Below are 26852 nucleotides of genomic sequence, written 5' to 3'. Positions count from 1 at the left end.
GTGTGCGTGTGCCAAACTATAACTCTCTGCCACAGTAGTATATGGATATAACTGAAAACCCACTGACCTTAAGAGTATTCATTTAAAGATACACGCAGCATACAGAGTTTGACGGAATTGAAAAAATATGTAAAGGGAGAGAGAATAAAGAGAGTGAAAATCCAAATCTGACTTGATGTGAATAACAGAAACGGGACAAAAGGAGGTGTGGGGAATGAGCTACACCAGCTTGAATGATTTGAATGAAGGAAGTAGAGGAAACCATATCACATCTTGGGAATAAATATTATCAACACAGGTGTCAGCCTCAGTGGCGTTGCAATGTACTTTCTATGTCTGTTAAATGATAAAAGATATGAACCAGGTGGGGACAATGAATCGAGCAGAATTACAGCCAGGATGACGGCACTGATGGATGAAATAATACTATTGAACCTTGAATGAGTTCACAGGGAGGTTATGTATTTTGCGAGCTGGGATCCAGATCCTTCAAAGTGCCATTCAGCAGTCTAGCCAATTACGCTTTTATGAGCCTATTAAATATCCTCTCCCAATATAAACAAACGAGTATCACTTCTTCTCCTTCTGTAGTTTCCCCCCAGCTTTTTAACTCCTGAACTGTAACAGACTGTGTGCACATCTGTGTCACTAGCAGAGAATGTTGATTCAACCACCAGGACGAATATCAGGTGTCGGTGTACACATAAAGGACACCGACAAGCTCTATCTCCTCTCTTTTTGTCCTCCTTTCTGTTCTGCAGATCATCTCATGAAAGTTGTGGATTTTTTCATAAAGAAATCCACCATGTGTGAAGGTGCAGAAGAAATGATTATTTTTGCAACTTCATGTTGTCCACCGTGTTGACAGCCTGTGGTTAGGGTAGTGTGTCAATCACGTTCCTAATCGTAACTACTCATTTTAACCTTCCCAGAAATACACAGTACGGTGAAATTTAAAGGGGTTTTGAAAAGTTTTCTTTGGATTTGTCTGCTTTTTCTACAATTCCCTCTCCAGTCCTTCTAGCTGCCAATGACAATGACATTAACTTGACTGAAATAAAATACTATTTAATTCATGTGAAAGTTAATTGCCTTTGGTGCACTACTAACTACATTGCCCCATTCTGTCATGTTACAACCACAAGTTAAATGCATGTAAATAATTTTTTGTTTAACAAATAAAAATCAGAAAAGTGAAGAATATTTTTGTTTTCAGACCCCATTTACTCTGCTAAACTGAAATAAAATCCAGCAAAGCCCTGAGCTTCGAAAACCTGATGAAGCACTGCTTAACTAATTATGCCAAAATGGATTATGGCACAACTGAAAACCTATTAAGACATGGCCAGGCATCAAAAATGACAGTCCAAGCAAGGACGGTATTAATTAGCTAAATGATCAAGGTCCCCATGGTAATGCTTCAGGAGCTGCTGAAAACCACAGAACTGCTGACAGGGCAACTGTTCGCCGTGAACTCCACAGGTCTGGTAAAAGAAACAAGTTGAAAGACATTTTTCAAAGAAAGCAAAAAGAAGTCATGCTTGCAGTTTGCCACAAGCTACGTGGAAACTATAAGAATGTGATCCGGGTAAATTTGAAATATTAGCCTAGATGTAAATTGACTGTACATCACCCTAAACATATCTCCACAGTAAACATGTTTTTGATACTTGTTTTGTTCCACAGACAGTGAATTTGGTCAGTTGATGATGAATGCAGCTAAATACAGAATAATCGTTAAATAAAAGCTTTTAGAGGCTGCAAAAAATGTATGAAGACGGCAGGACAACAACCCCCCAAAAATACAGCCAAAGCTAAAATGGAAAGGTATAGATGAAAATATATTCATGCAATAAAATGGTCTAGTTAAAGTCTTGGTGTCTGGCTTCTCAGAATGAAAATACAAAGAAAAAATGTCTTTTCCAGGGCTGCGAACAACAAACAGAACAACAAAATTGCTCAGAGTTTAGTCATTTAATCAGCAAAGATATGGACTTGGTAAGTTAGACGTCTTTTGCAACATTTGCTGCAAAGAGCTGTAGTTGCGGCTGCTCTTCTAACTGCTTCCTCATTTTCTCTGAGATTCTCTTTATATGCATATCCTTTAAAGCCTGACTGATGTTAAAGACAGTTTATTCCCCTCTTTTCTAATCAATTGCTACTGCAGCTTTCATCACCCCTACATAAACCAAAGCTCAGTCTTTTGATCCATTATTAATGAGTCTTTTCAGTAATTAGTAGGTTTTCTTCTTCCTGTTCTGTCGTCATGGGCCATTTAGGTTGTGTTTTAAATCAGCATAAGCTGCATCCAGTGTAAGTCTAACCCTACAGAAACTTCTAGAAATAGGGCAGAGCGAGGGGCTGGAAGATGGAAATCAAACCGGCCACTATATGCTTTCATTTCCTCTGTCCCTATTCCCATTTTTTCCTCCCCTAATTGAAACCATGTAACATTTTGTTCATCTCTCCAGAATGTCCAGAAGCTACAAGCTGTTATTTTCATTACTTCTTCGTACACTCTCAGGCTTCTCACAGACAAAAATAAATGTGGAAGATGACAGAAGCTGGACAGGGAGTTTAAATCTGAAGGAAAGATAAGGAGGGAATTCTGAAGTTTCAGCTTTATTAAAAAAAAATAAAGAAATTCTCCAAAAATGTTAAAGATCATTTCAATATACAACATCATTTACCTCTAATTTAACATGCTACTGGTCAATTTGGTTTTCTAAGCAGAAACTCCTGTAATGCAATGGATGCAAGGCAAAGAATCAATTTGGATCTTATTTTTCTGATAAATTAAAGTGATACAAGTTGATAATATAATCTGGCTTTCACATCCAGTTTAGAAGCTAGAAGGATAATTTCTAACAATGCACAAATAAAGTTTGAGCACATGATTGCATATAAAAACAAATTTACTTAAATTTCAGTAAGGTGCAGCTCATACGGCTTCACCTTCTTCACCTTTGAATATTGTCATCGTTGTTTCATCTTTTCATCAGCAGTCACTCTTTCCCTACAATCATTTCTCCTGAGTCAGCAAATGAAAATCCCATGTGAAGTAAAATGCAGCTGACATGTGAGCCAGCCAGACAGTGAGTGCAGCTTTGAGACAAGGTCTACTCAGCAGACACCAGGCCAAACCTGCAGATCCTGTGAAAAAGGTTCACAAGCTGCACTGTTCCAAATGTATTTATAGTTTCCAGGGAGAATGGGATATCCAGAAATCCTTTCTGATACTTCTTAACCATTTTTTAATCCTTTGTGTACGAAACCCCTTCTGTTCTTATATTTAAGCATGAATGAAGATAAGGATACTTAGGTTAGGTGACTCTTTATTGATCCAGAGAAAGTTATGATTAATTAGACAAGGAGAATGGGCCCTCGAGGGATTAAAAGAGTTATTTCCCCCTCAATTTAATACTTATTGATCCAAAATTTTTGTCAAGGCCTGTTCCAATAGTTTATTATTAAATTAATTCTGCTTAACCGCAATTCAAAAGGAATAGCTGATTTTTACTGGTTAATGTTCACTACATTTTTATCCATTATTACTTTCCTCATTGTCAAGTTATTTCAGAGATCATTGTGGGCTTTCCGACCAACAACTCTGCCCACATGTTTATTTCTAGAGACTGAACTGTCATGTCTTTTTGTAAACTAGCCCAAGTTCAATAGGTTTGAATTTAGCGTGTCTGAAAACAGGAATTTTCAAGTTTTCTACAGATTTTTGATAAGATCTAAATATGAACTTTGACTAAACCGTATAGATTGTAGAAAACATCCAAATAGTATGTTGCCACTACCGTTTTTCATCATGTAATAACAGTGTGTCTGGGATTATGTACAATGTTAGTTTTACAAAAAGTCCAATTCAGTCTCATGTTTGCTGAACATAATACATGACTTCCACTGAAATGGGACGTCCTATGACTTTCTACCCACCAGTGGAATCCATTTACTAATTAGGATTCTGAGACCAGTTGTTTATTTAGAGGTATTAAAATAAAAAAAAAGCTCTTCAAATGTTTGTTTTTTTTTAAATAAATATATTTCTTATTATCAAATGATATCAATGCTTTCAAAAAATAACTTAATTTGAGTTTATTTTTATTATTGTTTTAAAAACCACATTAGATCTCTGTGATCCCATAAATAAATAAATCTAGAACATCTCTCTCACTATTTGTCATTTAGCAAAAAGAAATAATTTTGGTAATTCTAACTGTCCTGAAACAAAAAAGGTTTGGTCTAATTTAACTTTAGAAAAGGAGGAAACAATGTGCATGTGTTTTTTTATTCAGGGCAAGTAAACTTCTGGATTCAACTGTAAATAGGCCTAAACTGATACAAAAGAATAATTTGCTTAGTGTGTGGATGCACAAAAATACTTGAACTCCATATTTTTTCAAACTAAAATCCATGCATTTAGATTTTGTATGGTGAGTAAAATATGTTTTTGAGTTACTGTGAATAGTCTAAGTTTTGAAGCAAGAAGAGAATGAATGCCTCAAACTGTCTGTCTGTAGACTGGCAGCAAAAACACTTTGCCTACTGGCAGGAGAATCCCTCTGGGAAAACTAGCCATGGTCAACAGCGGCTGGTCCTGGATGACAGCGCGGCACACAGATACTCTGTTCCTGGAACTAACATGATTAACATGTTGATTGAATTCCCTGAATAAGTGTTTGGGTCCAAAAGAAGCACAAGGCGGCCAGAAGAGATTTCAAGTACACATTTGGTGATCTCTGGGGTTTTTGATGGTTATTGTGGTGGAAGCTCCAGCAACGAATGTTCTAGAGATGCACTTAGTGGCTTGGGCCTTAAAATGCAAGCAGGGATCTGTGGGGCAGGATGGGGCACTAATGACAGATGGAGGAATGATGCTGCTGACAACCACAAGAAATCCTAACGCTGGGATGAGAATCTGTCCGCCAGACCTGCTCTACAAAAACAGACACGGGCCTCAAGAGGGAGGGGTCTGATGGAGGCAGGGTGAGCGACACTGAGGAGGAGCAAATCATGCCTGTACTGCTGGAGACATCATGAAGCACCTCAGTTTCTAAAGTCTGACCAAGCCCTCCGGTGCCTGTTGTCACTTATAGCAGCAGTCGATGCAGCTGGCTGACTGCACTCCGTCTCTGAAACCACATCACAGAGGCCTCACATCTTCAAAGTACCCCCACACATTTGTAAAGAAACATGAGTTCTGAGCAGTGACATCCAGTGAGGGCACACGTGTGCGAGGCACATGGCCTTCAGGGGTGTCATTTATGTGCAGCCATGAACCCTTCTGACCACTATAAATCCTGGCTGTTATTCTGTGGTTTTACCTTTCTGTCTTCCACTATTTGATTGGTGAGTTAAATTATACAGACACGTCTCTGCTTAGATGTTTTTTTGTTTGTTTGTTTGTTTTAGAAATTATGTATATTAAAGTTTTATATGTTAATAGGAAATAAACAATGGGAAAGGTAAGTGCACAAGAAGTAATTTGATAAGATTGAAAATATTGAAATACTGAACCCTACTCAGGATATGCTTCTGATGAGTGACAGCTTGATGAATCACCTCATCTTCACTATACTAACAACCTCCTGTTGCTGCTCGTGCTGAAACAAAGAATCCCCAGTTATGATGGGTCTTTAGTTTCCCCCAATGTTTAGCAACTTCATTCAGGGATGTCGTCTATTTAGCTCTAGCATGAAACCACAAATTCCAGAAGAACCTGTTGCTTTAAGAGGCTCAATTAGCAAAAGATGGCCTAAATTGGCTTTTGTTGAGAAAGAAGGGGATGTTTATAAGACATGTGCAACACACATTTAAGAAGTTAAACAGTTCCCGCTCTTACAAATGTGTTATTTTTATAGAACACTGTCTTACTGTTCTATAAAAATAACCTGGACAGGTATGCACACATGTATCCCATTCCCAGCATTGATGATAAACAGCAACACAAACACTGTAGGGGGGAATATTGTTACAGCGCTGCCTCAGCATGTATTTGCCACAACTCAGTCATGCAATGTGGTTTAAAATTAGGTTTGTACAGAAACAAATGGCTGCAAATAAGGTATGAGATAATTTGAGTAATAACTCAAAACTTTCATGGAAAAAACAAAAATCATTCTTGATACATTTTGTGCAAAAATGTATTATATTTTTATTTTAATGTAGTGTTAAGTAAAAAAAAAAAAATACAGTAAATATAAGGTTAGTGATAATTTCTGAAATAAAATATTATATACCACAGTATTAAAAACGTGGTACGGAGGTGATCGAGATTTGTTTTCTAAAAGCTAAATGTTTCTATGGCTTTGAAGTGAAAGGCATAGTGGCAGGATTATTAGTTCCCAAACATTAGTTATCCAAATTTTTCACAACTGCAAATATTTCCACACAGTCAAATTCTTGCTTTGCTTTGTTGTAAGCAAGAGAAAGCTGAAGTAGACGTTCAGGCAGCTGACCAGTGGTGTGCTGCAACATGCGTGTAATGGGAAGCAATGTGTTAGCTAACTTCAGGTAACTCATTAAAACTTCCAACTTAACCTGTGCTCAGTTTTGGAAAAAACATAATAATAAAAAAAAGGGAAAACAGAAGCAGAAGTAATATACTTTGTGAATCAAGAAATGCAATGTTTTTACTGCTTGTCAGCAGTGATATATGGTCATAGATTTGTTACACATAAATAAAATACAACTGAACCGTTTTTCCACTTGATTAGTTGAGCCATTTAGCTCTAATGATATAATTGATATAAACTGTTTGTCATTTCCTAATCTAATAATTTTGGCATGGTACTCCACATAGAAACAATCTCTTCAATGAGGACGTTTCCATCTGTTTCCAGCACTGATAAATCATTTGAGCCCCTTTATTAAGTTTGATAAATGTGTGTACTAAAAATTAGCTATATATTATATATTGCTAATGAATGAATGAACAAATTAGTATTAGTTCAGCGTTTCCCATCTGGTAATGCTTACTAAATTTACGTCACATCTTGGACTTGTTTATTCTCACTAACAAAACCTTATCCGTGTTAGACAAGCAATAGTTTGCATGCACTCATAATCCCCACAGAGGACTCATAGTCCCCCAAGTTCATGGCAAGTCTGTCTTTGTGAAAACTCAGCTCTTCCATGCAGCTCCACATAAAGACAACCTCAAGTACTTAAGCAAAACTATGGTAAAAAGAAAACACAGACTGTGCTATGCTGCTTAGGGAAAATTAAAAAGCAGCAGCATTTAGTCAAACGAAGGTCAGTGTGCCACTCAAGGATGGAGCCAGAACTGCACTTTATTTCCCTTGAGCCACATTGAGGTTGACCAATCTGCATCCAAGATCCTCACCTTAGTTTATTCACTGAAGGCAAACTGTTGCTCATTACTGCGACAAAACTCAGATAGTGATGTGCAAAACAGTATTAATAGTTAAGATATATGTGACCTTTACTTTAACTTAACTCCAAAAGAACCCTTTACAAAATTCCTGGACAGACCTTTAAGATTTTGATGCAAAAACCAAACAAACCAAGATGCCTTTCCCAGCTCTAAGCCTAATCAATGTGTCAGCTCTGGTTGCAGTCAGAGGTGAGCAGAGTAGTCACTGTTGTGTATATTTTCCTTCTCAGCCAAACTGAGAAACAGGATTAAGGGAATCACAAACCTGGAGTAACCCGGTCAGTTCTACGAATGAGCATATACTTTGTTTCTCTTTTTTTCAGTTTTATTGTGGTTGTGGTGTGAGAAGATAACTGACCCAGTCACTGCATTTTTGTCTCTTTCAAACTCTCCGCTTCAAATTAACATTGGGTATTAAAGATCAGGAAGAAAAATCTGGTGATGGTTCAAATGTTTAAAAAGAAAAGAATTTCTACTTTAGTGATAGTCGAAATCTTTGCATTTGTTAGCATCACAGTTTCGTATTTTTGTTTTGCTTGGTATTGCATCAATATATCATTAGGACATAGACCTTAGACCTTTATTAATACTAATACTAATTCTTTTTATATAGTCACTGACTGAAATGTGATCATTTTACTTGAGCTATTCAAATCTGAAATCTAACAGAATTTCCTTGCTTCTTTAAATTTGTTCATTTGAACTTCATTTTGAGGATTATGAGACAGATTTATTTCAGTAATTTTTTGTGAATTTAACATAGCTCACAACTCCTAAACAACTTGGTAGATAAAATAAAATCATCAGAAATCACTAAAGTATCTCTTCATCATCGTGATGGTTCAACAGAAAGCACAAATCACCATTCCATTTTGGCTCCAGGTGTGATCCACATGTGTGCATAGGGACTTAATTAGTTGGAAAATAGAGGTCTCTGAACAGCCAGCTCACTAATGAGGCCTCCTCTCACAAACAGCGCACACATGTTAGCAAAGATCTCCATGTTTGCCAGCTGGCATTCATCCTTATCCCTTTCCTCCAAATAAAAAATGTGAAAGGAAAAATCTTCACCAACAACCCAGAGCATAAACCCACAAACACACACACACACAGAAATGCAAAGAGAAGACCCTGTTCATTAGTACAAGCAACCAGAAACCTCAAATCATGCTGCCGATGCCCACGAAACTGAGCCATGGACTTTTTCCTCCTGCCTCAATTGCATCTCAGGATGCAGTAAGCTATATAGAAACATACAATCTAAATAAATCATCAAGTAAAACCTCTCCAAGATGATCAAGTTACTTATAAAAGAAAAAAAGGCCAACCAGAGGAGTTCCCATAGGTCATAAAACCCTCAACACTGACAGATCAATCCTGACTGAGACCCATCCCATCCAGTGAAGTGGATGGATTATCCAGATCACTCTGTTATTCCTCTCACCCGTCAGGATAAAATCCTATCTCCTCATTAGAAAAGAGTTTTGACAGTTTTTTTCCTGACTAACATAAAACTCAAACTGGCAGCGAGGTGGTAACCAGTAATGTTAAGGGAGCTGAGAGATGGAACAAAGGAACAAGAAGAGGAGAAAACACGAGGGGAACTGAACATCTGGGCTTAGTTAACCGCTGGCCATTACCAGGTCCTGAACCCAGCAGGGCTTGATGGGGGGGAGAGATACAGGCATGATCTGCTGGGTTTGTGAGTGATTGGAAAAGAAGGTGAGTATTCACAAAGAGGCAAACCACAGGAGTGAGATGGAGCGGTCAGAGAGCTGAAGGTTGCTAAAGAAAAACCCAGCAGCTAAATGTGTATCTTGTTTACATGTCTATATTTAAAGTAAGGCTGTTAAAAAAGCACTGATTTATTTTGAGAGCCAGAAAGAGAAACTTGTGTTGACCTCAGCTGGTAATAAAAGGCTGCAAACAATTCTGGTTATAAAATCCCTTGAAAAGACTTTTCCACTTTAAAATGATCATCTGAGCTACTTTTACAAATAACTTTTAAAACCTAGACGTAGATCTTGGCTCGATAGGGGTCTAAATCATGCATCTTGTGAAGTTTGAAACAAGACTGCTGCTCTTTAAATATGTTTTCTTTCACATTTCACAGTGTTGACTTTGCATCCCTCTAGGGTTTGCTTTAAACATTTTCCAAATCCACACACACAAGTTTCACTCACTAAAACACGACATACGTTTCCTTCACTAGCCTTCGGTGAGAAAAATCTTGCTTGTTCAGAAAACAGGGCAATTTTGAAACTAAAACATTTTTTTTTTACATCTCTAATTGGTCACTGAGTTTAAAGTGTTTAGGTGGATATTTTTACAAATGCAACTCAATATTTTACTTATTATTAATACAAGGTTCCTTGGAGCACCTTAAATGAGCGCTTAAATAACTCAAACCTAACACTGGATGCATTGAGAGCCAAATTTGCTCTCGCAACTCGGATAATGAAGATCACAGCCATCCTGAACATGCAAAAAGAAAAAAAGAACTAATTCAAACTAATGCACAAGTTGTTTTGTGGTTTCATTGAGCTTTCCTTTCAATAAAATGGGCCGTGACATTTTATCTTGAATTTATCTCAAGTTTACCTGGTCATTTTGTAATTCTGATATCACAGATAAGTTTTTTTAGCTGTAGATTTGCACATTAAAATAAAAAGGGGCATTGAGGAAAACACATGCAGAAACAAAGAGGCCTACTTTAAACCTAACCATATCATCTTTCTGTTTTGCCTTCACCTCAGTCCTCAGGGTTCCCACACGTTTTTCATGTCAAAATTCCAGAATGTAACTCCCAGACTTTTAACCAGATTTTAAAGTGCTGCACAGAAATTTCCCCATTGTGGGAAAAAGGGATATTTCTATTCTGCTCTGTACAATGCAGATACTTTCAAAGTGGTCAAGCTTTAAATAAGGAGGGGACAGAAAAATGAAGGGAAGGATGGACACATGGAAAGAGATAAAAAGGGGAATGTAATCGTAAATTTTGTTCACAATCCAGAAATCAAAAACAATTGAAGCACTTTTCCTCCTTGTCCAGGCTGTGCAAGAAGCCTGTTTCCATCTAGCTTCTAATCTGTGAGACGAAACTAAAAGAATGGGAAATGAGCGCACAAAGTCCTACTCTGTCTGCCTGTGGTTTACTCTTGACGTAAAGATAAATTTAAGCACAAAAGAGAAATACAAGATCAACCTTAAATACAGTTAAGTTTGGCTCTGTTGTGAATCACGGGAACGGAGAACACACCTTCCAGGAAGCTCAGACTGTAATTTATGGAAGGGCATAAAAGATGGTACTGTACTGAAACCACTGTGCTTTTCTTTGGCCCTGCCCAGCGCTGCCTCATCAGATCCAAACCCCTTCTAGCCCACGGTGCTCTCTAATTTCACCCATAGCAGCAGAAGCTCGGGCTGAAAAAGAGGAATCTGGCCCCCAAGTCCAGCAAACTATTCCCTTTTCCAGTCTGCCTCGTCTTCCAGCAACCGCAGATCGACAGCTCTATGGCCAGTAGTGGCCCAAAACTATGAGGGGTATTTTCGGCACTGTAATTTTAAGCACATATGGCGCGCGCGCGCACACATACACTCTCAACAACAGATCCACACACGCAGCAAATACAAAGACATTGGAAGGTAGATCAAAAGACGCAGACAAGTGGAAGAAAGACAAACGCCCACAAAGGCACGTGTCTCATTAGTATCAGGTCAGAATAAGTGAGTGAAGAGCCTGAGGAGTCTTGTGGCTCTGACCAGGAACGTAGCACAGAGGCCTAAATACACAAAGACGCAAAAGCAACTTATCTAAGGAGGCCAGTCGAGGGATGTTATGGCAGGGCGGCTGGAACCGAGAATAGAGGCTACAGAAACACAAAAAGCTGATTATTCGACATTTTCCCGTTCTCACACCGAGTGTGTTTTTAACTAAACAAGCAATTCAAAGATCTTAAGTGAATCCTTTTCTTCCCTAATCCCAATAGTTTGAAAAATTTGGAAATATAATACATAAGATGGCTTTTCCAATAAGAAAGAAAAAAAGGACTGAGGCTAAAAATAATAACAGGTCAGGTCAAATAAAGACTTTTTTTCTCCCAGAATAAAGCTCTCTACTGCGGAGAAACAGAAAAAGCATCCAGACAATTTTCTATCTTGTGTGCCAGCTTAGTAAAATTCAACAACCAGATTATAGACAAAATATTTACTGCTCGTTTTCTCCAAGACTTTAATTTTCTTCTGTAATTCCATTTTCCATAAATACAGCAAGAGTAAGACTGTAATTAAGAGCTTTAATTTCCCCACCTGGTGGTTGGAGAGGTAGTGGGGGGAGATCCACTTATGGTTGAGTCAGAGCAGGCTGACTCAGTCATAGAGCCTCTGAATCAGGATCAAAATATAGACTATCAATAATGTCCTTGCAGGTTTGATTCTAACCACAGGTGGTTTTAAAAAGTCTCCATTTTGTGGGACTTAATTTTTATATGTTACCAACACAAGCACTCTATTGGGGTTTTATTTGATTGCCCAACAGAAAGTAGTGCATAATTGTGAAATAGAAGGAAAAGCATGAATGGTTTTCAAAACCTTTCAAAAATAAAATGTAAAAAATAAAAAGTGCGGTGTTGATTTGCATTCAGCGAACAGAGAAATTTAATATGAACATAGTTTAAACATTTAACTGAAAACATGAATGTCCAGTTAAACTGACAGGTCAGGTATCAAGAACATTATTCAGAGAAGCAGCTAACTGGTCCATGATAACTGGTGGAGATGTACAGATCCATCAGGTGAGAAAATTAGTCAAGACAGCAGCTGTTAGTTGTCTTAACAACAAACAGCTGTCAAGACAACAGCTGTACAAGTCCGAGTTTTATTGAAGATTTTGCTAAAAGAAAGCCATTGCTGAATTAAACACATAAGAAACTCAATTAAATAGCTGACAGAAAACACTTAGAGGACACAGCAGACATGTAGAAGGTGCTCTCGTCACATGAGGTCAAAATTGAGCTTTTGATCAACATGCTAATCAATACATAAGGTGGAAAATTTACACCATACACATTGTAAAAGATGGTGGTGGAAGAATCATGTTTTTGGGGATGCAACTCACAGGGCAATTCAGAAGGAATTAAAGAGGCCTTTAAAAATATTTGGGGTTAAGGTAGAGTTTTACCAGTCTTCCGGATAATAACTTTAAACATACAGGGAGATCTACAATGGAATGGTTTAGATCTAAGCATATGCTTTATGGTAAATGTCCCAGTCAAAGTCCAGACCTAAATCCAATAAAGAATTTGTGGCAGTGCTTTAAATTAATTGTTCACAAAGTCTCTCTACTCAATCTTAGCCAATGCTACAAAGAATTGGCTGAGGGTCAAGATTGTGTACAGTGAAAACAAAATTACATAATTATGTAAATACTAGGATTATTTACTAAACACATTGGGAGGAATCTTGAATCAGGTAAAATTCACTAAATGGGATTTAGCTCTTTATTATAGAGACATTTTAAGTGAAATCTCTGACTTGCTTTAACAAGCTCCAGTTTTCTTGGGTTTCTGTTCCCCAGAACTACTTTCAGGAAGACTTGTGGCTTCTCTTGATGAGGACAACTAGTTGTAACTCATGTAAGAAGCCAACCGGACCTCCCAGAATCGCTACAAAGTCGAATAGTTTGGCCTTTGCGTTGGCCTTCTCATTTTTCTTTGTGGCCCTGCTGGCCTTTCTCCTGCCGTTTTTATACTTGCTCATCAAAATGCAAGTTGGAGAACGTGCTTTACAACTGTCCTCACATCAGGCACAAAGAAATACTTTAAGGAATCTTGCTGAAACCACTCAGCAAGAAGAGAAATGCTGTGTTCTGCCATGTTTTATAGTGTTCAGCAGCTTCATTGGTCTGTACAATCAAATTACTGTACTCCTACATTTCAGCATGTTAAGGATTCGTCATCCGCACCCCGTTGACCACTCTTCAACAGATGGGGTGCTAATTGGAGCTGCTGTGGCTCTCCCATTCTCCAGAGACAGTTGCACATCTGAAAGCTGTCGGGGTGAGGCTCTTCCCAATCTGTTCTCCGGGGCCTTTAAAACCAAAGCCTCTGACTGCTGGACCTGATGTGATTCAAAGTTTCAGAGAGAGATAGGGAAAAAAAGGAGGACCAGAGTAACCCTCTAATAACTTAAATCTGTGCCTCAACTTTTGAAGGTCTGAGGTGGTTAAGTCATATGCCGTGTGAAGAGGACAGTGGGTTGAATCACATCTGCACGTCTTGGTTGTCTCTGTGGTAATGAGGGCGGAAGAATAAATCAGGGAGTTTGGGGAGAAGAGAAAGCATTAAGATAGCGGAAATGCAGTTCAAATTGGCTCTAAGGCTGTTTAGCAAACCCGCAGACTAAAGTAACCAAAGATTCTTTTTAGACAGACAAAGAACATTTGTGACAGGAAGGCAACCACAAAGCTTTTCATCTTCCCCTGCTACATTTCACAAGAGTAGAGCATCCAAACAAAGGTCTTTGGCCTTTCCCCTTTGCATGATCTCTTTAGATCTTCCAGCGTCATCTCACAGCTTTTTGGCCCACTGATTGGGATGGTCATGGAAGAGGGCTGATATGTCTGGTGATCCATTTTCGTCTATTTAACCATGTTCTGGATCATCATCCTACTGAAAACCCAAAGACAGCACATCTTTAGTTTGATGTATGAGTTCGAATGACTGACCTTTAAAAATCAGAGTGATGGCATAAACTCCAAAGTTCCCAGAGAGAAACTGACCCACAGCATCACAGACCCACCACTGTACCAAACACTTGGCATGAGCCCAATGATTTATTTGAGCAGTACATTCTCTCATCCTTCCCACTTTGTAAAGAGAATTGAGCTAATCTATTTTATTACACTCTGGACTGGATTTTCTAAGATTAAATACAGATAACGCTGAATAAAACAGTTTGTAGTAGTTTATAACTTAATTTCACAAAATGCAACAATGCAGGAGATCAAGAACCTTGCAGTATACATTTCATGAACAATGCATCTAATTCACAACTCCTGAACTAAAATATTTGGGTTTATGACAAAATAGCTGAACAGGTGTCTTACTGCCTTGATTTTGATGTTAAATTAAAAAAAAGACAGATTTAGAAATTGTAGAAGATGATATCATTTTACCCTGTCACCAGAAACAGTATGTAACTCATTCATCCCTTCAATAGCATCAAGTGATTTACATGAAAGCTCATTTAAATTACATTTGAATTATACTGAATAATTTGTTAGGCAGAGTATTTCAAAGAAAAGCTTCAAAGTTCCCATTGCATGCTCAGACCACAGAGAGCTCTGTTAACTGGCAGAAATCTTCGCTAGGCTTCTCAGAGAGATCTCGAAAGTTTCAAAACAAATAAAGAACGCATGGTTGAGCACATAGTGTAAACAGATGAAAGAGTCCACACATGTACACAGAGCGTGAACACACAAATATGCTCCCCCTCTCATTGCCATACAAGCTGATGTGCCTCCCAGGTATTTCTGGGATGCGATATTTAATATGCTGTGGCATGCTGTGTTTTCGCAGGATTCCTCGTATTTACAAAACCAGAGAGCCCACGAGGCGGGCTGAGCATCCCAGTAATTAAAACACACTGGGAGGTCCACCACCAAAATGTGTGAGAATATTTGCTCTACGGTGAGCAGCCTCTCATGACACTTCTATTTCTTCTCCTCTCAGCTCTGAAACAACTCGACCGCTCTGCCTTCCTGCTGATGCTCGTTGTGATGGCAACCGTTGGCTCAGATGTGGGGGTCAGTGAGAGATTTACATTGAGGGTAAAAAAAGAGGAGTATTTGAGAAAGAGAAGTTCACACTGTATCAGAGAGGGGTGGGTACCGTGGGAAGTTGAGGGCAGGGACTCCACCATGTGCATCACATTCATAAATTAGAGCAAGATGAGTCACTGAGTGGCCGGTGGGAGCTCCCTATGATACTGTAAAAACGTATAGTAGATACATTTTGGGGGGAAAAACAACATTTGCCAATTGCTAATTCCTATTAGCGATGGACATTAGTGATTAGCGGTCATTTACCTCTATTGGTAAATGACCACTATATAGTCATTAACCAATAGCGGTGAATCACCAGTGGTGATTACACCCATACAACAGTGCTTTTGAAAGGAAGGACTTTTCTTACTAAGAGACCAAGAAGGTCATAACTCCTCCAATGATTTATCAAAGTCTGGTGGTCTTACCTGAACAGGTGTCAACTGGGCTCTGGGATCAAACACTCGCAACATCTTGTCCTACAGGAGAAGAAAGCAAGGTAAGAAACAAAAGGAAAGGGATGGAATGTGCTATAAAAAAACTTTGTACTGATAAATGAGACATTGTTTGTAACGGAAAAAAAAACATTTTTAATCAGTAGCATTCATATGTAAAGGGATTGCTAGATATATTAAATGTCTAAGTCTCTTAGACCCTCAAACATCGCAGGATCACTTAAAAATTATTAGGGTTGTATTTGGCAGAATAAAGTACACTAAGAAGGTAGAAGTGGAAGGAAACCTAACCATGGTTTTCACAATATTTCACAAATCCAATGTAATGTACATAGAAACATTTCCCCCATTTTTTAAATGGGAGGTTTATGTGCAAGGGGCCTTATCATGGAAATGTCTGTATGGCAGGGAAATCATACAAGGTTGCTACTTTATCCTTTTTGATACAGACAGAAAATTATCTGGTCAAAACACAAACAACTCTGCAACAAATAAAATTGAGTGATGCCAGCCAAATGTGTGTGTGATGAGGGTGCACCCTTAGCACAAGGCATGGCCTTATGCCAAGTCCTGAATCAAACTCTCACATGCCTCGTGTTGGCATAAGCCATCACTGCTGCAAACAGACTTCTCCACCCCAAAGCACACCAGGACCAAGAGATGTTACCATCATGATAGAAAACCACCACAATCTGACCACAAGTCTTTAATGCATATATTAAACGTTTTTAGCTTGTTTAGTTCAGTGTTTCTCAATCCTAGTCATCAAGGACCACTGCCCTGCATATTTTAGATTTCTCTCTGCGCCAGCACTCCTGATTCAAATGATAGCATTAGCACCTACATGCCATCAAGTGCTGCAGATGCTTGTTAATCACCCATTTATTCATGCCAGGTGTGTAGCAGAAGGGAAACACCTATAACATGCAGGGTAGTGGTCCTTGACGATCAAAATTGAGAAACAGTGATAGTTGCCTGTTATAGTTGTAAGGTAAGCAGATTTTACCAGTAGGTCTACTTATTGAATATGCATATCTGTGAAAAGTTGGATCATTCTAATTATGAATAAGAACAGGAATGAATGGAACAAACGAAAAACAAATAAAAGTCCAAACTTTTTGCATCTTTTCTTACAATGAAGTAATCTTAAACCATTAAAGATTAAGCCTAATAAAGTTTAGATCAGGCCTAAAATATCCAACCGACCCAGCCTGAGCCCTTAGGCATTGTGTCCAAGCCTGATTGGACTCAACTAACATTAAGTATAGAAGTCCAAAGTAAACCTGACATGTCATTTTAATTAGGCTTTTACTGCTTTTGTTTGTAGACTATAATATGAGCAAGCAGTGTAACATCTTCTGTTTAACATCTTCTAGATCCACTTTGTCGCTTGTTGTAACTACAAGGTGAGTCAAGTGCAACTCATCTGGGATATGTGATTGATGAGAGCAGAGCTACGTGCACTTTAATTATGCAGTGCACTGTGCTTGTTGGAGTCTAAGGAACATCTGCACCTTACTTTCTTTCTGTTCTCAGAGTAAGCTGCTAATTTCTCTATTTAGACCATAATAAGATTGACACAACTTGATATTGCAGATTCTCATTTGGATTTCTCTGTGTTGTGTGTATTGTAGGCTTATTAAAAGCACCACAGAAGCCTGACCCAACCATCGAGCAAATCAAATAAATTTCAAATAAGTCTAATCTCTAAAACCTAGATGTTCTTTGTTCTGCATGATAATTACTTTCATTCCCAGACCTGCATTTATAAAAAGATTCTGAAGTTAAATTGAAATAACATAAGGGGCGAGCTGAGGAGTAAAAAGTTTAACGTGTAAGAGAGGTCAGATAGCTTGTTTAAGATCAGGATTTTCAAATCGCCTTACAGAAAATGTGGAAGAAATTACAGACTTTTCATTTGGCAATAGTATTTTCATGCAACCCAAATACAAAACTAGAATATTAATGACGCATATTGAAAGTATTAACAAATGGTCCCTCCTCATTAGTGTAATTCAAACAAAGAACAACAAAATTGCTCAGAGTTTAGTCATTTAATCAGTAAAAATCTCACTGATTCATCGTCGGCAAATAAAATCCAGTGACCTCTCTGTGCCTTCACATGCCTTGACCCCAGTCTATTAAAACACACACACAGTCTCTGCCAAGGCAGCCAATCACAGGGAACTGTATGTGATTGAAAGGAAATGATGCCTAATGGGATCAGGCTGTGCAGGACGCACGTGTCTGTAGCCGTGTCACTCAATACTGTTGAGTGACTATGATCACAGCAACCGCCTGACACATGGAGCTGATAGCAGGTAATGCTTCTAAGCACATGGGCTCAACCATGCCACACCTAACATATACATGTCAAAGGGAATCAGGAGGCTGACTATAACACAGAAAACTCCACTTGGACACACTCAACAATAATCATTGTGATTTCTATCCTGTTATCCTTTCACATAAAAACACATGTTGGAAGAATTTGAACAAGCTTTACCTTGTCTCCACTCTGATCCTGTCTGCAATTAAAAGATGCATCTATTTGCAATTTTTGGCATCAATAGTAAACATTGGTATAAATAATGAACCGCTTTTTTTTTTTTTTTTGGTGTCTGACTTGTCTTTGTCTGTGCAGCCCACCCACGAATATGATGCCCCTCGAGGTCTGTCTTCAGGCCTCTGTGACCTGGGAGTAAGCTCCGGGCTCAGAGAGCAGTCCAGGAACAACACACAAACAAATCTCCTCCTCATGACCTTCGGGTAAGACTCCACCTGTTCTTTCCACCAAGCTTTAGTTTACAATTCCAGTAAATTTATTTCTTGCAAACCCAATTAAAAACTTTGAGACAGAGCACAGAGATGGCGTACGGGTAAAGCGTGCGACCCTTATATAGAGGCCTCAGTCCTGAATGCGGCCATCACAGGTTCAAGCTTCATCTTGTCGATCTTTACCGCATGTCTTTCTCCTCTCTCACAGCCTCCTTTTCTGATATTTCCCTACCAAACAATAGGAAATAGAGCCAAAAATAAATTCTTAAAACAAACAAAACAATTGGACAAATTGTAGCTTAGAATGGTTCAGAAACTATTATAAAAAATGTTCTTCACTGCGGACTTTCCTTCAATTATGCTTTGGAATAATTAAATACAAATGTACTTGCATAAAAATATAAATATAGCATAAATCCTCACAACAGCCTATTTTATACTACAAAGTCAATTTAATTTTAAAAAGAGCATAAATGATTACATGTCTAAAGTTCTGATGAGTTTGAGTATTTTTTAAAAATTCATCTTATTTCTTAAATGCTAATAGCTTTGGCAGAAAATCATCCCTATAATGTATTAAGCATTGTTACAGGAAATAACTTAACATTATGGCAAATACTTTGCTAGGGATAGATTAGCTGTGGTTTCCCAGTATTCTGTCCATGTCTGCTGTAGTAGACTGAGAATATCAGTCACAGCCCTGATCGTCGACAGGACACCCGGAGTTAAACAAAGAGCACTTCAGTCTCTAGAACATACCAAGAACGCACAAATGAATATGGACAATGCAAATGCATGAGCACCTGATTATTGCAACCTTCATCCAACTCCATCACCTCCTGAATGTGTTAGATAAACTCTAAATCAGTTACATTTTCTAAATTGCAAAAAAGTGCAGAAATAGCTCAAAAGAGTCAAAATTATTGTACTCTGTGATCCAAAACACACACTGTGTTTTACAGAGGTGCATAGTAGTGAGCATTTTGGGTCTCATAATCAACCAAAGTGTTACAGTGCAAACAACACAAAAAGGAGGACAATATCTGGCTGTGCAAATACACAAATGAGGGGCTTTCATGAACAGAAGTGCTCACCAAACAACTGCACAAATGCACAGACTCAAACAAACAATCACTCTCTCTTATCCCTCTAACAATATCACACATGAAAAACACATACCACCTAAACTCATAAATGCACAGATGGGAGCCCTGCATGGCCGTGGCTGGATTTGTGCGGGTGTGCTTATGCAGCAGCTGTTTAATCAAAGAGGCGGCGCGTCACTCTCAAGCTGCCGTTGATGAGTTTTCACTGTGCACCGAACACACACAGACGCTGGGAATCTTCACCCAGCAGCGCTCTCCATCAGTCGCTGCGCTCGTCAAACAGACGGTGCTGCCAGACTGCTGTTCCCAGTCTCCCGTGGTTACTCGGGTCAAAGCCTGCTGAGACTGTAGCTTCTTTATCAAGTATTCGTTACAGCATGGTGTTTGGACAGCATAATAGTTGGTCCTGTTCGTCACTCACACTACCTGTAGCTTTGCCTGCACTTTACAGAATCTCTTTTTTTTTTTCACATATGTGCCATAAATACACCTTTCTTTCAGTCCAAATGAAGCCTGTCATGATTACTGCTCTTTGGGGACGGGGTATTCCCTTCATCTTCCCCCACCCAGGGCCCATGCACCGGTGTTTACCCTACAGAGGAGACGGGGATTGGACCCACATGTTGGCAAGCTCTATTTGCTTTAATAACTCCAATTGAAAGGAGTGAAAGCTGCCCTTTTAGTTAAATGACACCAGAGTTGAACATGGCTAAAAACGTAGAGGCCCCCAAACACACACACACACGCCCACGCTTTCTTCTCAGGTGTCTTGTTCTTTCAGGCTGCATCAGTACAGCTTGTAGCTCTGATTAGGATGATTATCCTGTCGGGAATGTCATGGTTTGGTCAAATCCTGTGATGGCTGGAGTAATTTGTTACTTGTCAGAGAGAGACAAACTAGGGGCAGTCAACCAACAATCATACCTATTAAATAGGTGAACTTGGTACATTTCTGTGTCAAAGGTCATTTGTTCTCAAGGATGAGAAAGCATAATTGCACATGGTCTAATGTAGGATCCAGTGGCCTTGTACAAATTTTCCCATCAGCCACTGAGATTTCAGCAAAGAACAAACGCAAAGAGAAGGTCACTCTAGTTAGGCAATAAGATATAAGTCAAAGAACAAACATGAATCTCAATAAAGTTGAATATCAATAAAAAGTTAATTTCAATCATTAAAATCACCCTAATGTTCCAAATAACTGAATCAAGCTTAACTTTTCTGTTTTAGGTCAGTTAGGATTATTAAAATAAATATAAGTCATAAGTCTGAACAAAGAAAAATAATTTATAAATATAAATGCATCAAAATGTAGTACCATTGGAATATTGCATAGGAACAGTAAAAACACTGCTGACTTGACAGTTATCAAGCAGAAAGTCACTGAGACTCAACAAGTATTGTGAACCACAGAAGGTCATTGCTAATCAAAAAAAATTAACAGAAAAAAAATAGATTCATTTTTTTGAACTAATTACTGAAATAAAATAACTTTTCAATTATATTCTCCTTTATTGAGCAGTATCTTTACATTAATGTCCCACATTGTACTTATAGAACAATTTTAATAGCTTCTTTCTCTTTCTGTTAATTCACTATAACCTAATGGAAAGCCCATTAATATAAAGAAGGACCTTTTTATCTTGAGCAATAAATTACCCTCTCTTTATGCTTTACGATGTTCAACATAAATATGTGTAAAACACTGAAGCTTTGCAACAGAAAAGTGTTTGACCAAGGAGACCATTGTGAACCACAGAAGATCACAAGGTCAGATAGCGATGAGACAGATTTACAGTCCCGAGTGACTAAACCTTCACACACAGCCTGTTTCCATTAGTTTCTTAATTTCCAAGCAGTTTTCCAATCTCATTTAGGAAAATCTCCTCAGGCCCTTAGTAATGTCTTTGGCATTACTGTTTCACCGCTGTAACAAAACTGGTAATTAAAGTTTTTACATTGAACTGATAAAGGTTTTCCCCGTTTTCCTTTGAAAAAGTTTCAATAATTCCTAATCCAATGCGGAATGCCATTCCCACCCTCTTTTATGAGCTTCACCTTGTTGACATTTTGATTTAATTCTCCAAACTGAGAAGGTGTATATGATTCAGTGGCAGCATCTAGTGGTAGACAACCTGTAACTGCAGCAAATGGCTCCGGGGTCCCAATAAACCTCTTAATGAAAAATTATGTTTTTAAACATTTACTTTACTTTCTTTAAATGCTTAAAAAGTTTTTATGCCATTCATATCTTTGTGAGGTCACTCTTGTGCCAATATTTGTAAAAAAAAAATTTTTTTTTTAAACGTGCTGTGCAAAATGACTAAAGATTGGGCATTTAATGCAATGTATCTCCTGTAAAATTTCATTAAAAAAGAAACTAACCTTTTAATGGAAAAATATATGCATATATAAAGTCTAGGAACTTCATTAGATAAGTGTGCACATGCTCAATCTAATACTTGGCTGCAGCATCTTTTAATGAATTAAAACATTCAATCTTCTTAGGCTGAATTTCATTACCATGCTACATCTTCGCAAGCCAGTATTTGTTAGTTTTATGTAGCAAAGGTTCACCAAACAAATCGTCAGGGAATCTCCAGACAACATATATTTTTTATCAGATTTAGGTAATATCCCCATCTAAAAAATTAACAACTATAGGAGTTGTTCTTTTGTTGACTTGGATGTGGATCTGGATTCATTAGGATGCTACACAGATCAAATCTGTCTTCAGCTTTCAGTTTCTAATAAAAGTGACACATTTTTGGTTTCAAAACCGATTGGTCTTTAGTGCTGTTCAATTAAATGTAATGGAAATCATTTTTACAATACAATATAATAGGTCAATTCAAGAGAAGCAACATGACAGAATGATGTATGTTTTCTGAACATAACTCAGGATTACAGTTATAGAGGTTTTAGGCAGGTAAGGATATTTTGTTATCTGACTTGTAACTCTACACTCCAGTCTAAACATATGGTAAAGTAATGATAGTTGTCACATGTAGAAAACAGATTTCTCTCTAGCTGGTTCAGTGTTGCTATCGGCTTTTTGGTGGCCTCTTCGCTTTCAACATGTTAACATAAATTTTGGAGGAAAGTGATGTATTTATGTCCATGTTTTCCTACATATATTCTTTAATCTTGTCCAATTCATTAGCATTACCTGTGGTTAATAGAACTGATGTTATAAGTGAACTAAAGAGACTTTGTATAAACATGTGAGGGTGTGCATCAAGGTCATTGTCATCTTTTTGTATTTATTGTTTTTATGCATTTTCTCACAATTGCTTATTTTCCAGGATTAATGTCACACTGTAGTAGAGCAAAGTTTTGAAATACTTTCCTTTTTAACATCATATAATCCTGACATTTTTAGACAGGTGTGCACAAATTTGAGAGAAAGAGAATGCCAAATGAACATCATCTCTTATAGAGTTAAGGATACAAGAGATAAAAAAATAAATAAGTAGAAGAGCAGCCAAAGCCGGTCTCAAAAAATAAGTCTCAAGATCATCCTAAAAGTGTCTGTGAAACTGTCTATTTGCAAGATAAATTAAAACAAATTAGGCAATGCTCACATCTCCTGTTTAATCTTGGTGCACTGAGTTAGCCTCACCTTGCTGGAGGATGCAAGCAGGGAGCCGTCCGGCTTCCAACTGAGACTCTGCAACTGATCGCTGTGCTGCTCCAAGGCTGCAAACATAGACGACCAATTTAAGGCGAAAGGGAACAGCACACACAGCAAGATAAAGATCAGACAGGAACGGAAAAAGAGGAAGCATGGCAACACAAACAATGAACAAAGAATGACAACAAACACAGAGATGCGACAAAAAAAACAATATGCTGAAGACGTCACCACAGGAAAACAAGGAAAGAGAAAGCCAAACAATCCAGAAAAGGACAAAGAGAGAGCGTATGATTTACATAAAAATGTGTGAAAATTTTAAGCACTGATGTACAAAACACTGCTGTGTCAGAAGAGAGCACAGCACAGCGTGCGAGAAGTTTCTTTGTAACACCAAGAAACAAAAAGAAGAAAAATAAAGGGTGCTTCTACTAAGATTTCCTCTTTTTTTTTTTTTTTAAAGGAAGAACCTTATATTTTTGCCCCTTGACCACAAAACAACAACAAATGCAGGAAATGAAAGACTCTGTGGAGGGAGCAGCTCATGAGATGCTGGATCAGCAGAGAGCAGCAGCCAGGTCAGCTGGCATGGGGAGGTGGAGGGGGTGTGCAGTATTTGTGGTAGGGGAGGGAAGTATGGTGTGGGGGTGAATGAGGCCAGAGTACAGTGAGTGCATCCTGAGGCCAGCCTGAGGAGATTAGCCTCAGGACTGCGAAATAAAATATTACCTCTGCTGCTCCAGCATTTAGACAGAGCCACAGGGCTGTAAAATGTAGGCAGGTCAGTCAGACATTCTCCAGCAAAAAAAAAAAAAAGCCAACCTACTGCTTCACTCCAGACCAAAGACATACAGTATTTTTGCTACACATAAAAACAACATGAACATGGCACAACGAAGACTTTAACTGACACAGACTGAAGACATGATATATAATGTACAATAAGACAAACTTTCTGAGACATGTAGTTTAATTTTGTCAGGGCACACAAACTTAAATTATGCTAAAGCGTTCTGAACACGATTACCTGCAAGAGGCGCATCTTGCCTGCTGGTGTCCCAAATCAGAGGAGACTTGGCGGTTGCAACAACCAGCAGGCCCGAGGAGGTGGGATGGAAGTGCACAAGCTCGAGCCTGCCCTGACCTGACTGTAGAGTCAGCTCAGGACTGCTGGGTTGCTCTTGCTCTGGATCGCACAAACGCCACAGCTTCACCTTCACACACAGGAGTGTCAGATGTGAGGATAATATCTCCTATGTGTTTTTACTGGCAACAGTCTTAGAATGTTTGACATTCTTCTCCATCGCAGATAGAGAAGAATTCAGGTGAACATATGGTCTTGTCAAGGTTTCACATGCTGATTCATCGTCTTTTCAGTGTAGGTAAAACAGGTAGAGGCGATGACTATTGATTTAACACAGGGAAATGTCAGATTCAGGTACACAAGTGATGCTACAGGGTTTAATTATTAACTTTATGTTTTATGACACTACAACTAAACTATGACTCCATTCAGATCAGACAAAAACTGTACCATAACATCTGTCAGAAGACAGATTTTAGGTTTTAGGGAAGTTTTCCAAGGTGAATTAAAATACAATGAGGCCAGAGTACATCTATTATGCACAATTATGATTGTGCATAATAGATCATAAGATGTTCCTGATTTTTTGAGAACACAAAAAACTTTGTTATGTCAGGAAAACAACATTTGGAAAAAGGGAAATTGAAAAAATATTCTGGAGAATACTGAAAAGTAGAAAAGAGAGATAAAGGGGACAAATAATGGCAAAGTTGGGAAGAAAGTAGGACATTGCAGAGCTTACCGTTTCATCCCCAGAGCAGGTTGCCAGGAGACACTCATCAAAGGGAGAAAAGTCCATATCAGTCACCAGATCTGAAGGAGGAAAGAAAACTCAAGTTAAAAAAAATGGTATGGGTCCTATCTGTCAGGCTTTTATTTTTAGACACTGTCTGCACTTCTTTGTTTTATAAAAACACAACATGTTCTTAACTCATTAAAATAAGCTACACAGAATATCAGATATATTCCAAGTATAACTTTTGCAGACATTTTTGCTCTTTATGTGCTTTAAGATACTAAATAACTCATAAAAAATTGGTAATAATAAAAAGCACATTGTTTTTAAGTACTCACAAAATCTGAATGGCAATGACCCATGTACTTATTTGCATCACATCAAGTTAAACAAAAACAGAGAAAAGTACCGGAATGGCAGGAGATCTGGGTGACCGTCCATTGGCCATCTGAAGGGCTGACTGAGGTCAGGCCCACCATCCCACCACCTAGAGAGACATGCAGCACATAAAACCTGGCAGAAACCACACCATAAAACCCATTTACTGATACCAAAGAAAAGTTCATGAGGCCTGAACACTGCCTGGAAAAATTATTCCTACCTCCTTAGCCATTACACATTTTGTCATGTTACACCCAAAAACTTCAATGTGATTAACCGACACAAAATAGTATTATAGCTATTTACTGGAAAGAAATAACTATTTCTTATTCCACTGGAGTGGAATAAGAGCATCTAGGAACATAGATTTTCAGATCTCTATTCTTTATCAAGGGTATATTTTATATTAGCTTTTGTTAATCTGAAAATATGTTTTTTTTTTATTTCAATGTAAGCAACTTTTTTTCATTTTACAAAAATATGGAAAAAACTGAAGCAATTCTGTTTTGTGTTTAGTTTGCATCAAATATTTTTAATAATGAAAAATTTATTTTATGTGCTCTTAAAGGGAGTTTAGACTTATTTTTTGTTCTTAATATGCACGCAAAACAATTGCTTTTCATTTTACAACGTGTAGCTTCTTTCTTCCACATATAAGCAAGGCTATTTTAATTTTAAGGGTGTTCAGCAGTCATCAACAATATTTGCTGGGAGATTGGGCAAAATGTCTCTTTCATTTGTAACAGCTGCAGATGTCTGATCTAAAGACAGTGTTTTTTATCTTGCCACAAAATTAAATCCATACCAGCCTGATCGGTGTTGAAAGCCACCAGATTGGAGCTTGCTGTGATGTGCCTCCCCTGGCAGGAGAAGGAGCCAGCGTGGACATTGTTGATCCATCCCTACATTTACAGACAAAGAGGCAAAAATAAGGAAACCCATACACGAAACACATGGGGGGGGGAAATTGTGAGCTTAATGATAGGGAGGAGAGCATGTGACCAAGTTGGTTTCAACAACCGTCAAAGAAAAAGAAGCCAGCAATAAACAGGAAGGATCTAGCTGAGTGTGCACACACTTTAGAGTTTTAGAACGAGCACAGAGAGGAGGAAATGGAAGTGCTCCTTTCACTGCACAGCAGAGAAAGGTCTTACATAACGTTAACATGGCAAGAGCAGCATGTGTGTACAACATGCTCCATTAACTACTGCTAAGCTGCGGGACAAAAACAATAAAAAGCAACACTAACAGTATGAATCCAGAAGGCATTAATAGTTTTGCTCAGGGAACACTTATTTATCGTTTTTTTCTATAACGCTGCATGCTGGTATACTTTGTTTTCACTAAGACCTCAAAGACATTTCAACAATTTAAGCAAGATCTGCATAGATGATTAGAAACTGGCTCGGCAGTGATGCAAGAGAACGTCTGTTTCCCTCAAACGAAAGCTG

The 26852-nt window shown here is 38.2% G+C and overlaps 1 protein-coding gene across 2 annotated transcripts in view; it reads right to left on the bottom strand.

The window, feature by feature from the left end:
* LOC114160065 (mitochondrial import inner membrane translocase subunit TIM16-like) overlaps positions 1 to 26852 on the bottom strand; it is a 111252-nt gene that overhangs the window by 83509 nt on the left and 891 nt on the right. For both annotated transcript variants that reach the window (XM_028042440.1, XM_028042438.1), the window contains exons 2-7: positions 26207 to 26303; positions 25430 to 25507; positions 25027 to 25097; positions 24228 to 24414; positions 23189 to 23265; positions 15656 to 15706 (exon numbers count right to left, since the gene is read on the bottom strand). In XM_028042440.1, the coding sequence (XP_027898241.1) occupies positions 15656 to 15706; positions 23189 to 23265; positions 24228 to 24414; positions 25027 to 25097; positions 25430 to 25507; positions 26207 to 26303 (561 nt within the window). The remainder of the gene's footprint in view (positions 1 to 15655; positions 15707 to 23188; positions 23266 to 24227; positions 24415 to 25026; positions 25098 to 25429; positions 25508 to 26206; positions 26304 to 26852) is intronic.

Source organism: Xiphophorus couchianus, chromosome 16, assembly GCF_001444195.1.
Source record: "Xiphophorus couchianus chromosome 16, X_couchianus-1.0, whole genome shotgun sequence".
Classification (NCBI taxonomy): domain Eukaryota; kingdom Metazoa; phylum Chordata; class Actinopteri; order Cyprinodontiformes; family Poeciliidae; genus Xiphophorus; species Xiphophorus couchianus.
Note: the sequence above shows the minus strand (reverse complement) of the source record. Positions and strands in the feature narration are given on the sequence as shown.